This window comes from Microcaecilia unicolor, chromosome 3, assembly GCF_901765095.1.
Source record: "Microcaecilia unicolor chromosome 3, aMicUni1.1, whole genome shotgun sequence".
Classification (NCBI taxonomy): domain Eukaryota; kingdom Metazoa; phylum Chordata; class Amphibia; order Gymnophiona; family Siphonopidae; genus Microcaecilia; species Microcaecilia unicolor.
The window spans coordinates 196,654,636-196,669,231 of record NC_044033.1 but is presented as its reverse complement, the minus strand read 5'-3'; the positions used below and the strand labels follow the sequence as shown (position 1 = coordinate 196,669,231).

Below are 14,596 nucleotides of genomic sequence, written 5' to 3'. Positions count from 1 at the left end.
TGGAAAGTCTAGTAGCCTTGGACCAGTTCTGGTTTAGCCTGTATCCTCTGTGTTATTAGTCCGCACATTTTCTAGTATGATCGGCTTCCTGCATTTTGCTGGAGTCTGCTCTGGACTATTTTCAGTCCTTGAGTTCTTTGCATTTTCTTGGAGTTATTTCTGGTGTTTTCAGCACCTGTTCTCTCTGCCCTAGGATCAGGTAAATGAGTGAGGCAGCGCAGGGCTACAGCTTGGAGATGCTTCCTACTTCTCACTTTTTACACCTTGTTGTGGGGAGGGGGGGGGGGGGGGGTGGGTCTTGACTGCTCTGGAGTGTTTGTGCCAGTTGCATCACGTTAAACCATAACAAAACTTGTAAACGTGAACAAATACAGTAACCACAAACCAGAATTGTCAGCCACTTTGAACCAAAACTTGGTTTTGGGTAATAGAGCGATACAAGAATGCATAAATAAAATAAATTAATCAGAGGTTTCTGTCTGAAATGCAGCCTGTGCTGTGAATTTGCTGAGGGGGGGGGGGGGGGGGGGATCTGGAAGACAGCTCCAGGAGTGAGTGAGAGCTTGGCGGGTAAAATTCAGTGCAGGGAAGCACCAACTCATGTGTTCAGAGTGCAGAAATCTGAGGGACATGATTGATGAAGGACAGAGATCTCGAGATAGTGGCCAGAGTCAGGGGGATGCTGGGGTGCAGGCTCTGTTATAATGGCACCTGGGCACCCAGATTCTGGTGTATAATAGTAGTGTAACGAGCCGTCAGTGCAGCTCACATTCACACCAGCCATAGTCCCTGTGTAGCACAGGTGCATGAGTACGGCAGGAACATGTGTTGTACAGTGTTCTATAAATAACATGCATAAGTGAATATGACAGAGCCTGTCACCTCTAGGACTGGAGGGCTCAGGGGATGGACATAGGGATACAGAACCTTTGATCTTTAAGACTGGGGGGTTCAGGGGATGCCAAGAAACAACAGGGCAAACGATCCACAAACTCCAACGTGGAAAACAGAACAGCAGATCAGTGATGGATATTAAAAACTTTTATTAATAGTACCACGTACCAAAGTATTGCCCGACACAGGCCGTGTTTCGCCCAGCAGGGCTGCGTCAGGAGCTTTTGCAGATTGTAATACGGAATACTTGTACAGCGGTTGATGCTATCTGACAAACGCAAACAGAAAGAATATGTAGTTTGAAAAATAAAATTTGAAAATAATACACACAATAGTGCATAAAAACTCAGGCATGAATAGTGGTACATGCATGCTGGTGGACAACGGTCAGTCCTTTTTGCTGTTTTTTTCAAGGTCTAAATGTTTTCCAAGACTGTTGCGAACAAGTGAGTTTTTATGCATTATTATGTGTATTATTTTCAATTTTTATTTTTCAAACTACATATTCTTTCTGTTTGCGTTTGTCAGATAGCATCAACCGCTGTACAAGTATTCCGTATTACAATCTGCAAAAGCTCCTGACGCAGCCCTGCTGGGCGAAACACGGCCTGTGTCGGGCAATACTTTGGTATTTTTTTTTTTTTTTTTTTTTGCATTTGTGTCCCACATTTTCCCACCTATTTGCAGGCTCAATGTGGCTTACATAGTACAGTAGTGGCAGCTGCCAATACCGACATGAACAAATACAAAATGAGTTATGACAGAATAATGATCAGGATAGTTAGACATATTAGGGATCAAGGGGAAGAGTAGGTTATGTCCAATACGAACATTAATATTGCTGTTTTGCGAGGTTGAGGCATTTAGGTTGGGTCGTTTGAGTATGCCTTTTCTTTTTTTTTTTTTAATTTGTAGAAGTCTTTATTAACTTTAATGACACAATACAAAATATAATCTTCACAGTACAATGCAATACTAAGACACATATAGTCCAACAAGGCAAGCGTACCAAACAAGAAAAATAACATAACACAGTTTGTCAAATTGTATCAAGGTTATAACAACACCCAATAGTACTTCAAGTTTTTTCGGTTTTATAAAGTGACCCCCCCCTTTCCCTGGATGAGTATGCCTTTTCAAACAAGTTAGTCTTTAGGAGCTTCCGGAAGATTTGGTGGTCGTATGTTGATGTCACGACGGTCGGTAGCGCGTTCCATAGTTGTGTGCTTATATAAGAGAAGCTGGATTCATAGTTTGATTTGTATTTGAGTCCTTTGCAGCTTGGGTGGTGGAGATTTAGGTATGTTCGTGATGATTTTGTTGTGTTTCTGGTTGGTAGGTCTATAAGGTCTGTCATGTATCCCGGGACATTGCTGTAGATGATCTTGTGAACCAGGGTGCAGATTTTGAACACAATACGTTCTTTGATTGGGAGCCAGTGTAGTTTTTCTCTTAGAGGTTTGGCGTTTTCGAATCTAGTTTTTCTGAATATAAGCCTGGCTGCTGTGTTTTGAGCGGTTTGGAGTTTCCTATGATTTGTTCTTTACATCCCGCATAGATACCGTTGCAGTAATCTAGATGGCTTAGTACCATGGATTGTACTAGGCCGCGAAATATTTCCCTCGGGAAGAAAGGTTTCACTCGTTTGAGCTTCCACATTGAGTTAAACATTTTCTTTGTTGTAGCTTTCACTTGACTCTCCAGTGTGAGATTTCGGTCGATTGTAATTCCGAGAATTTTCAGGCTATCTGAGATAGGGTTTGATCTGGGGTAGTTATGTTGGTGGGTTTGGTTTTGTTATATTGGGATGTGAGGATGAGACTGTGTGTTTTTTCTGTGTTGAGTTTTAGTTGAAATTGCCCAAGAGTTCATGATGTCCAAGCTGAGTTTGATTTCTTTGGTGATTTCCGTTAGATCATTTTTGTAAGGGATGTACAATGTGACATCATCCGCGTATATGTAAGGGTTGAGGCCTTGATTGGATAGGGATTTGGCTAGTAGGGTCATCATTAGGTTGAAAAGGAGCGGTGATAATGGCGATCCTTGAGGTACTCCACAGTCTGATTTCCATGGTGATGATATGGTCGATTTCGATTTCACTTGATGAGTTCTGGTCATTAGGAAGCCCTTGATCCAGTTAAGTACACTTCCACCAATCCCGAAATAATCTAGGATGTTTAGTAGTATGTTATGGTTCACCATGTCGAACGTGCTGGACGTGTCAAATTGTAGAAGAAGTATATGGTACTATTAATAAAAGTTTTTAATATCCATCACTGATCTGCTGTTCTGTTTTCCGGGTTCAGGGGATGGACACAGAGCCTGTCACCTTTAGGACTTGAGGATTAAGGGGATAGCCACAGGGACACAGAACCTGTCACCTTTAGGACTGGAGGGCTCACGGGATGGACACAGAGCCTGTCACCTCTAGGACTGGAGGGTTCAGGGGATGGATACAGGGGTACAGAGCCTCGGGTTGTGTCCTCACCCAGTTTGACCTAGTACTGGATTTGCCTCTCTGGTCCTGCAGTTGTGTGTTATAAGAGAAGCAGAGCCCCAGGTCTATAATTGCAATGGTGCAGAAGCAGGAGTGCAAGAGGTTGTAAGTATAGGATAGGTTTCCAGTTGCACTGTCCCTGTGGGGTTGAGTATATTATAGTCCTCACTCCTGCCCATCCTCCTCCAAGGATATTCTCTGCATCCCAATTATGGGGTCTCAGATGTTGGGGGATTGTGTTGAGTCCTCGGGAGCTTTTACCAGATTATAAACCTCCCCTGCCCTCATCTTCCCTTTCAGCAGATAATCAGCACCATGGAAACTCAGGCGTCCAATGGCCCCACGGGGAACAGCATCCCCAACGGCCCTGCCATCAGCATGAACGGCGCCACCGATGACAGCAAGACCAACCTCATCGTCAATTACCTGCCACAGAACATGACGCAGGAAGAGTTTAAGAGTCTCTTCGGCAGCATCGGTGAAATTGAGTCTTGTAAACTCGTGCGGGACAAAATCACAGGTATGCACAATAGCATAACACCCACTTCTATCACTTCCTACAGCCCTGGTCCCTGTCTCTCTCCTCCAGTGGGTCTGATTCTGTCACCTGATACAGATTGATGTGGGAATAGAGGTGGTTCTAGGTTGGGGTTTGCTCCAGTGTGTGCAGAGAGAAGGGGGAAATCTGAACTACATTGCCCAGCACGCAGCAGGGAAAAAAACAGAACTACATTTCCCAGCACACAACAGGGGGAAAAAAAAAGCAGAACTACATTTCCCAGCATGTGTGGAAGCAAAGCTCTTTTGAGTTGATTTGACTGAGATGATTTTAAACCATTTCTGTCCCCGCCCCCTCCCCCCCCCCCAGGTTGGTTCTTGTAGCTCAAGTTCTCTGGCTGGGAGTTGGAACTACAGGCATGGCAAGGCATGGCCTTGAATTTTTTAGCATTAAATCTTAGCTGCCAAATTCTGGACCATTCTTCAAGCTTCATTTGGTCCTTCCTCATGTTATCCACATGCCATCAGGGGTGTCTACCCTACTGCAGATTTTTGGATCATCTGTAACGAGGGAAGCCTTACGCAATAGGCCTTTCAGTTGTGGTTTTACACCCCCCCCCCCCCCCCCCCCACATGGCATAGGACGTCATTTTCTGTAGAAACTTGGGAATGGTAACTCTTTGGATACAAGTGGGTCAGCTCAGGCTGTCTCTGAGAATGCGGCACCAGCTGAAGCCCTATTGAGTTGTAGTGGTCAGTGGCTTAACTTTCAAGGACATTTCATTCCTCTCCTCAGACATTTGTGGGGATGGGGGAATAATTTACTTTCCTTTACTTTTATTTAATTGCTGTCCTCACCAAAGGCCAAAACGACTTAGCAATATAAAAATACACAAACAAAAGTTACAATAACAAAAATGTACATCAATCTAAAATAAGAAAATACAAGAGAGATTAAAATGCAAGCACTGATTACTTAAAATAATGCCACAGCTCTCCCCTTGCCCATCAGTGCCAGAACAGCTCTGAAAACTCAAATACCTTTTAAATGAAGAATAACAATGGATCATTCTAAAGTTCTGGGTCCATTTGTCCAAAAAATCCAAGAGGAGGTATGACCCACTCTAATTCCACCTAGGATCTGAACTAGATCTTGTTGTGAGGAAAGCAATTGCACTCGAGACTGTAACCTCTCTCCAGTGACTGCTGCCCTCCTTGTGTGTGTGTGTTGGGGGGGGGGGGGGGGTTATATGTGGGTGTTTGTGTATGTGTGTGATAGTGTGTGGGTGTATTTATGTCTATGTTTGGGGGGAGAGTGTGTGTGTGTGTTTGTGTAATTCTTCTTTATTCTGCCTCCTCAGGCCAGAGCTTGGGTTACGGCTTTGTGAACTATGTGGATCCCAATGATGCCGACAAAGCTATCAACACCCTAAACGGCCTCAAATTACAGACCAAGACTATCAAGGTAAGCAAAGCCATGTCCAGGTCGTCCCCCCCCCCCCCAGATACAGAGAGTAGGGCAGGGTGGGAGGGAGAGGGCTGAGATAGAGAGAAGGAAAGAAGAGGCTCAGGGAGGCCTAGAGTGGTTTAGGACTCAGCTGCTGATAGCAGGGTGGACGCTGAACAGATCAGGGCAAGGGCAGCCCTGGGGGAGGGGGAGGTTCAGGTTTTTCCTTTGCTTTTATTATGGAAATAAAGGGAGGGGGAGGGGGATGGAGGACACTGATAGAGCCCCATCTGCTCCTGTGCTGGCTAATTATGGGTTCTGCTGGCTGGAGGTGTGTGGAGGGTGAATAAATGGGCTGGAATCCCCTTAGGGAGGTGAGGGGGAGTGAAGGGGGGTGTATACAGTTAAAGCTCACTCGAATTAGACACCATCTGCAGACATCAAGTAGATGGAGAAGACAGCAGGAGGGAAAACTACTCCAGGCAGCGCTACCCCTTCACCATCCCAGGAGATTTGGGGGGGGGGGGGGGGGGGAGACAACTAGTCTTGCTCGATTTCCAGAATCTCATACCTACAGGATGACTTCAGTTCATGTTTACTGTGCTAAAGTCATCTGGTTCTCATGTCAGCCCACGTGAATGCAAGGCAACACCTTTGTCTGCAGTGTTTGTACTGCTCTTGAGATCCTTCCTTGCCTGTGTGTGTGTGTGTGAGGTGTGGGGATCCTGTTTATCACTGATGTAGGTCACCCAGGTAACTGGAGCCCCCTATGGGCTGGTTAGGGAGGAGCGACAGGAGCCGCACAAATCCTGTGGGTTCTCTGCCACTAACAACCTCCCCAGGCTGCCACAAATACCCCCTCCCCACGCCGCCAGCTGGGCCTGTGCTTTCTCAGCAGGCTGGTCCAGGCCAGGTATTATCACCAGCACATCCTGGACCTGAGCCAAGTCAGGCTGGAAACACAGGTGCATGGAGGCACCAGAGGCCACTATCTGTAGGCCCTACACCAGCTGCAGCAGGCCGATACGCCAGGTTTCCTGTATGAAGGGCTGCGCATTTAGTCCCCACTTGATCTGGGACAACCAGCCTCCACAGAGCGGTAAATCCCAGGCCTGTACCAGGGACAGGGGCGATGTGTGACCATGTGGAAGGATGGATGGAGCCTGCCAGCAGTCCAGTTCCCCCCCCCCCCCCCCCCCCCAGTGCTAACAGATACAACTTGAGGGCCTGAAACAGACTGTGAATACAGCAAGAAACAAGCTTGGTGTCCACACCTCACACTGGAAGGGTGAGTCCAGCCCCGCATGCAGCTGTAGGTCTCATTTCTCCGAGGAAGGGGTTCTCAAGCCAGTCCTCGGCACACACCAAGCCAATCTGGTTTTCAAGGTATCTACAATGAATGTACATGAGATAGATTTGCATACAATCAAGGCAACACATACAGATTTATCTTATGCATATTCATTGTGGGCATTCTGAAAACCTTACTGGATTGATGTGTCCCAAGGATTGGGCTGAGAACCCAAGGCTCTAAGGCCTTAAGACTTCACTCCCAGTCCTCGTGGGCCACCAGATCAAATTTTCAGGATTCCATTGTATGCAAATCTCTCTCTGAAAACCTGACCTCTTGGCAGCCCTGGAGGGCCTGGGAGTGAAGACCAAGGCCCTAAGACTTGGTCTCTGTGAATGCAAAGGAGCAGACTGGTTCTACATCCGTTCTTAAAACAGTAGAAACGGTGAGGCAGTCGCCTTGTTGTTAATTAGATTTTAAAAGTCTGCTGACCCTCTGGGGTGCTCTGAGCTTGAGAGTAAATGGTCTACCTGTCCTCTCACTGAAAGGTTTCCTACGCCCGACCCAGCTCAGCCTCCATCCGGGACGCCAATCTCTATGTGAGTGGGCTTCCAAAAGCCATGAGCCAGAAGGAGATGGAGCAGCTTTTCTCCCAGTATGGCCGTATCATCACCTCACGGATCCTTGTGGACCAGGTCACAGGTGAGAGCCTCTGTAGCCGCAAGGGGGGTTGGGGATGACTTTCCTGGCAGGATTTCTGGGGAGATTCTGCTATTCTGAGCTTTGTCTGTGCACCCTTCAGTGTGAGAACATTAGTGACAACTTGAGCTCCTGCTGAGTAAGGCAGGAAAAAGAGGAAAGCAGGAGCCATCTGAGAAGACAGAGGACCTTCTCCTAGTGTTTGTTCCTCTGTAAATATTTCATCAGCAACTGGTTTACAAGCCCTTCTAACAGGTGCAAGAGGGTTTCATCACTTTTGCAAGACGGCAGCACTGGAGGCAGGAGCAAGTGGGCGACACTCCTGACTCCCAACCTTTGGAGGTGCATTAGAGGAAGGGAGGGATAGAGTCCACTTGGATCACAAGGGACTGTTTTGTAGGGTCAGGAGGTTCAGGGGTTAGTACAGCTTGCTGCATCAGTTCCATAGTTACTGAAATTGGGACTTAGAACTGACGAATATGAAGATAAAGTGAAGGTGTTCACCTGTAACGGACTTTCTCCATAGACAGCAGGATGAATCCATCGCATAAATGGGGTGATGTCATGTGACATGGACTGGCTGTTTTAGAGCTCTAAAAAAACAAATAGGTTTTTCTAAGCACATGTGGGAATTAGCAGACAGCCACCGTCCCTTCCAGTTTCTGTGGTCTATTACAGAGCTGAAGAGCCAGCTCTAAGAAGATGGGTGGGTCTGATTGACTGATTAACCTGTCGTCTACAAACAACTCCCCATACAGGTAAAAAATGTCCCTTTCCCACCAGTCAACAAGCAGGATGAGTCGGTGATACAAGAGAGGTTTCCCTGTCTCAGAGAGAGTGTCCCACTTGGATTCGATGGTGGATCTCGTAGGACATCCTGATACATCATCCTTATGGAAGAGCCAACTTTCAGATAAAACAGGCCTTGCAGTGAACTCTCGTCTAGACAGTTGTGGACCGGGAAGGTGTGACTGTGTCTTCTGTTGGTACTGAGTGCCAGGACTTTGCACTTTCATTGGATCATTAGTTGCAATCCCTCTAAGTTATAACAGTAAGAAATGTTGTTAGCTAACCAGTTCTACAATGTTGTTGTGTCTTGCTGGGCTGCAAGGGATGACAAGTTCTCTGGACTGATGATGTGGCCATTCTCTTCATATAGTGAGCTTCTGCTGTTACGGGCATGTGAAGAACTTTGCTTACCTTTGTAAGCCTGAGGCCTTGGGAGAAGTGTGGGTAGCGCTACAAGTGGATACCACTTTTGACAAAAATGTTTTGGCTGTGTATTGAGGAGGAACAGCAGATGTGGAGAGCAGAAGTTACGAGACTGTTGTTCAGAAGAGAACCTTCACGATAGGGATTTCACCACTGCTGAATCCATACGTTCAACTGGAGGTTTCATGATTGGAGCTGGAACCGCATTGAGATGGTGGTCTCCCAAGTGGTGACTTTGACTTTCACAAGCCTCTCATGACCAGTAGGTGCAAGTACACCGCATTTCCATTTACCTGGGAATGATGTGCCGCTATTGGCTTGTGATGCACTTTTCCTGACAAGGTGTGACGGCAGATGAGGACAGGTGCAGCAGATACTGAGGCAGCTTATAGGGAGCAGATGAAGGGGTTCAGGGAGAACCTTCCATACTTCTAGCTGTAATACTGTGGAGCAATGTCTTCTATTCCCTGAGAAAGGTGGAGTGTGCTCAATGCCTATGCTGCGAGTGCATGTTTGTGGGGCAAATTTTGCCCTTGATTCTGGCTAAACAGAGCAGGGAATCTGAACAGCTGTATCCGTGTCCTGATTGATAGTTGGCACAATCGAGGAAGTCAGATGCGAGGAGGCCAGGATGGAGCTATGAGAATTGTGGAGATATATTTCATGTTTCTCTCCCTGGAAAGCTTTAGGTTTTAGAGGAATAAGAGTCTAGGCATAAAACCCCCAAGTCCACTTCCTTTTGGTTCTCTTCAGTCACATGGCATCCATTGGCCATGTAATTTCCACATCCGACCCGACATAGCAGGAATTTCAGATCTGGTCTGGTTAGGTCAACACTGTCCAGGAAAACCTTTGCTCCTTTGCTTTGCTTGTAGCCGCCTAGGTGCCTCCAAGATAAAGAATTCATAAACAGTTGTGAAGGGGATAAACTTTCTTCTTCTCTAGCAGTGGACATCAGTGTATCCGAAGGCTGTGTTTTAGGCACATTGGCGGAGTTCTTCCTAGACTGTTCATAACGATACTTTCACATTTTGTCCTTCAAGACTGGTTCTCTTGCTGTGCTTTCACTCTGTCTTTGGTACAAGCAGACTGTCCGAGAATTCAGTCTCGCAGACGAGCATATCCTCACTGCCGAGATAGATTATTTCTTTAGCACTGATATGTTCGACTCCGCAGAAAATTGTCTTTTGAACTTTAGTTCTTTCAGCTCTGACCAGGCCAAAATTTGACAGGTGCCAAAGCATTGCCATGGCCTCTGTGTCTTGATTTAGGACTTCCAACGAGAAGAGCTGCCAGCACTACCTTGTCCCCTTCAAGTAACGTTGACGTGGGGCCTGCCAGCCTTTGAGCACCGAGAGGCCCTGTGGTGCCCTGCCCCCTGTCTTTGCTTGGGCTTCCTATGGCGCATGAATGAGCAGCTTTCTTTGGTGCCGAAGATCTTTTGCCCAGACCTGTGGTGTTGAATAGCATTTCCTTTTTGTAAGGGAATCCTCTCAATACAGCAGCTTGTAGCAGTTGAGTATTTGTGTTAACGATGAGCTCAATGCTTTCCTGATAGTTTGAGTTGCATTCAGGTTCAGAAGGTATTTCCCTGTCCCCACAGTGGTTTACAATAAGTTTGTAGACGACGCAAGGTCCCGACACTGAGAATTCACTCGTGCACCCTTCTCCTTCTCTGATCTCTATCTCCCACTGCTTTGCCTCTGCCTTCAGCCGGAAGGGGCAACGATTTGGATATTTTGAAAGCCCTGTGGCCCTTGATCTTGGCGACATTCTGACAACAGTGAAAGTAGTTTTGGGGCACCATGATTAGGGCCCCAACGATGGCAGCAGGTGAAGTGTCTTCCATGGACAGGGGCAGTGTTGGAACCCACAGTTGATGTCCACCATGAGGAAAATCTGATCCACCAGATTCAACTTAGTTTTTTTGTATCTCTTTTTTTAAAAATGATTTTTTTTTGCGATGGAGGGGAGCTGGGAAAAAGAAAGAAGAGACCGTCATTAATATAGTTTCATGGATAATTTTTACACATCTGGGCAGTAGCGTGGTTAATATAGGACTAAGAGAAATTGGTCAGACAGGAAATCCCAGGCACCTCAGTCTATCTGAGCCCTGCGGGAGCAGATCTGCGATTGCGCACTCAGATGATGTAACCCCACTTGTTCATCTTACTTGTCAATAGATAAAGTGACTCACCCTGAGGTCACATAAAGAAAGACAGTAATAGCAGCTGTGGTTGGTCTCATTATGGGTGGGTTATACAGCAGTTGTGAACTTCTGCAAAATGTTATCATCTTCCCATTTCTGGTAACTAAGCTGCCTTGGTTTATCAGGGCTTGTGCTCTGGCGGTCGTGTTTTGCTGTGGATCTCTGAACTTCTTTCCTTGTCACACAGGTGTGTCCCGAGGTGTGGGCTTCATCCGTTTCGATAAAAGGATAGAGGCCGAGGAGGCGATCAAAGGCTTGAATGGACAGAAGCCTCTGGGAGCCAGTGAACCGATCACCGTCAAGTTTGCTAACAACCCCAGTCAGAAGACTGGCCAGGCGCTACTGACCCATCTCTACCAGACCACGGCACGCCGGTACACGGGACCACTGCACCACCAAACCCAGAGATTCAGGTGAGACTGAATGCGCTTGCGAGTTCTGCTCCTAACGGAATCAGGGAAGGAATTGGGACTCAGGGTTAGCTAATACATCGGGTCCTATGAAGTCCGCTGTCCTTGTCTCTGCCACTGTATCTCAACCACACACTGTCGCATCACTGTGTACCGTGTTACCACATGCCCATGACACTAACAAAAGGGCTTCGCTTTCATATTTTCTGAAGCTGGGATGGCTGTTGTTGAGCTTAGGGGTTGTGAACGGAACATGAATTTTCTCCATCTTAGAAACTGGTTCCAAAATGTTCCTGCTCCCCTCATCCCTTGGCGAGAGCATCCGGTGTCAGAAACCCCCCCCCCCCCCCCATCTAACATAGCAGCCCACGCCTCCCCGCTTTCTCCTATCCCCGGCTCTTCCTAGAATTTCTCCTAACAAACATTAGCACTGAAATAACCTTCCTCCCTGCCCAGAAGCCCTGGTCCGTGACACACGTGTGTCTTGGAAGCAGGTGTGAGGCGTGTGCTGCTGCTGCGAGGGACCCCACGCCCACCCCTCCCTTTTCTTAACTAAAGCAAGAGCGAGGAGCCCCACTGCACAACATCTGTACTAACCCTCGCCTTCCTCTCATCTCCCTCTCCTTCCACAGGCTGGACAATTTGTTAAACATGGCGTACAGCGTCAAGAGGTAAATAACAACTCCAAGCCCTGCCAGCTGCCAACGCAGGCTAGAATCTAACAATCTCTGGAGCCCGTAATCCATACAGAAAACCAGGACTAGGGGACACATTTGCTTCTGGGGTCCTTTGCAGCCAGTTCTGTTGGTTTTCTGGCTTTACTCCTGTTCACACCCAGCTCTCATCAGGGCCTCTTTCACTTGGGAATTAGAACACCTCCCCATCTGTAGCTAGCACTCATCAGAGAACCAGCGCACACAGCCTCTGTCCTTAGAGCAGCTTTCCTCAGGGAGCCATCGAGCATAGCATTCAGTGTTTTCCCCACGTCTTCTCCTGTAATGGAGGTAACAGCTCAGAGCCCTCTACAGCCCTGTGGCCTGTGCCACTGTTAGGTACACCAAGAGCCAGAGCCAGGAATGGAACCCAGGCATCCCATTTGGTGGAAGCCCAATAGGTTCCACAAGGTCTGTAATGGCAGGAGACCGATCTAGGGGAGAACAGGACTGAGCCAAAGCAGCAGTGGCTAAGGGAGGCGAGAGGGAACTGCAGCCAAGCAACGCCTACACCTCCAAAGCTCAGAGCCACCAAGGACAGGCTGAAGAGGGCCCCATCAGGAACTACAAATAAAGGGCAGGGGAGGGGGGAGGTAAAATCCCGACTGCATTAGTCTTTCCTGCAAACAAGGGAACGACCAGTTAAGTATTCCTGCTGTATGGATTACCGGCTCCCAATCTTCATTTTAGCTTTTGGGGGAGGGGGGATAAGCTGTTACTTTCCTCCACTAACTTTTGATTTTTTTCCCCACCGTTTCCACCAGCATGGAAAAACTTGGGATTCCTTTTCCTCAGTTTCATTTTTCTGATCTAATTTCTGCCTTTTTTCTTTGTGGTGTTTTTTCGGCTTTGCATTTCTAGGGTGCTGTTTTGATTTGGTTGTGTGTTAAGAAAGAAAAAGCTGTCAAAAAGTATGGCATAGCACTGTATACTGTTTTCAAGATATTTTCCCAGGGTGTGTGTCACATGGATGAACTGAGGCCCCTTTTACTAATTAATGCAGGGCTAAGTGCTTCCCACCTCAGTCCTCGCGGCACACCCAGCTAGTCAGGTTTTCAGGATATGCATTGTGGATATCCTGAAAACCTGACTGGCTGGGAGTGCGCCGAGGACTGAGGTGAGAAGCACTGGTTTAAGGAATCAGCCTGTTATTGCATTGTAGCCACTAAACCAATCCTGGATTTTATCTGTCATAACCCCAGCCGACTTCCCTTCCTCATCCTGTGGATGCTGGACAAGGATTCACTGGGTTCCCGTTCTGTTCCAATCCCCACTTTTTATATATTAATAAGGAAGTTGTACATTCTGTGATAATAGGAGTACTGGAGGGAGGAGAGAGATCAGAAAGGCATATCAGTCAGCCATTCTGGGATAAATATTAAAAACCAACTCTGCAAGTCTTTTAAGAATTAGAATATATTTGCCAAATACCCTTTGAGTCTTCCTTAAAACTCTGGTGTAGATAATTAGGATAAGACAGTAAGTAGGAAAGAGAAAAACAAGCAGAAAAAGAAATGAGAGTTCTATTGTCAGTGGAGGGACACTTGGCAGCAACGTTTCAGATTTCCATTCTATCACCAAGCTCTAGGACAGGAGATGAAAATCCTGGGAGGCTAGCTGAAGGCGGAAGATTAGAAGCTGTCCATCGTTGGCAGCCACTGGCTTGGAAGGTCGATGTATGGCTAAGATGACCCGTGAAATTGGCAGAGTAGAGAATAAAGGCCTTCCATGACTAGCAGCCATTTTCTTGGAGAAGCCAATGTTTGGCTAAGATGGCTGATGAAATTAGCAAATGGGTAGAGAATTGAGGCCCTCCATCACTAGCAAATGTTGGGTTGAAGAGGCCAGTGGCAGAGAGTAATCAACCTCATTTGTTGACGTAGTCAAGTAGTCAAAGTTAGGTGGGATGAGACAAGAAGGGCCATAAGGTGAGAGTGAAATTGAATAGCTGGAAACTAGTATGATCCTATGCTAACAAAGTTAGGATGCCCAAAGCTCCCTCTCCCTTCCTTCCCCCCCATCCTCAAATATATTTCTTGTTGGTTTCTATTGGTTGAATTTCAGCATTACACCCAAAGTAGTCCTCTGTCCTTGATCACCAGGTTCTCGCCCATCACCATCGACAGTGTGACCAGCCTGGCTGGGGTCAACCTGACGGGAGCCTCCAGTGCTGGCTGGTGCATCTTTGTGTACAACCTATCACCAGAGGCGGATGAGAGTGTACTGTGGCAGCTCTTTGGGCCCTTTGGAGCCGTTACCAACGTCAAGGTCATCCGTGACTTCACCACCAACAAATGCAAAGGCTTCGGTTTCGTCACTATGACCAACTATGACGAGGCAGCCATGGCCATCGCCAGCCTCAATGGCTACCGCCTAGGCGACCGTGTCCTCCAGGTGTCCTTCAAGACCAGCAAACAGCACAAGGCGTGAGGGGCCAGGGGAGGGGTGCAGGTGGCACCGCTAAGAGTTTAAAATGAAAAACAAAAATCAAGGGAGGGGAAGCAAGAGAGATCCAATCGAGAATGGAAACACACACGCACGCACACTCACACACATATATGCCAGTCCCTTTAGAACAAAAACCTTGTATCAATTGGGCGTCTTCAAATCTGGTCCTTCAAGGCCGCAAAGCTGTCTGGTTTTCCAGATATCTAAGATGATATGCATGACACACCCTACCTACAAACCAAAAGGAAGAGATTATGTGTACAATGTTTCTGAGGAAA

At 47.1% G+C, this 14,596-nt stretch overlaps 1 protein-coding gene across 2 annotated transcripts; it reads left to right on the top strand.

The window, feature by feature from the left end:
• The first annotated feature begins 3,688 nt into the window (after positions 1-3,688).
• ELAVL3 (ELAV like RNA binding protein 3) lies at positions 3,689-14,300 on the top strand. Of its 2 annotated transcripts, XM_030196970.1 has the most exons (6): positions 3,689-3,911; positions 5,251-5,354; positions 7,176-7,329; positions 10,935-11,160; positions 11,790-11,828; positions 13,973-14,300. In XM_030196970.1, exons 1-6 carry the CDS (start codon positions 3,707-3,709, stop codon positions 14,298-14,300), a joined length of 1,056 nt encoding a protein of 351 aa, XP_030052830.1. In that variant the 5' UTR covers positions 3,689-3,706. The 2 variants fall into 2 exon arrangements, with proteins under 2 accessions (XP_030052830.1, XP_030052831.1); XM_030196971.1 differs by lacking the exon at positions 11,790-11,828.
• The last annotated feature ends 296 nt before the right edge of the window (positions 14,301-14,596 follow it).

Excerpts from the sequence above, each read along its gene's own strand:
- ELAVL3 (XM_030196970.1), top strand. The coding sequence starts at position 3,707 with ATGGAAACTCAGGCGTCCAATGGCCCCACGGGGAACAGCATCCCCAAC. Across the intron at positions 5,355-7,175 it reads TACAGACCAAGACTATCAAG|GTTTCCTACGCCCGACCCAG; the intron begins GTAAGCAAAGCC and ends TCTCACTGAAAG. Across the intron at positions 11,161-11,789 it reads CACCAAACCCAGAGATTCAG|GCTGGACAATTTGTTAAACA; the intron begins GTGAGACTGAAT and ends CTCCTTCCACAG.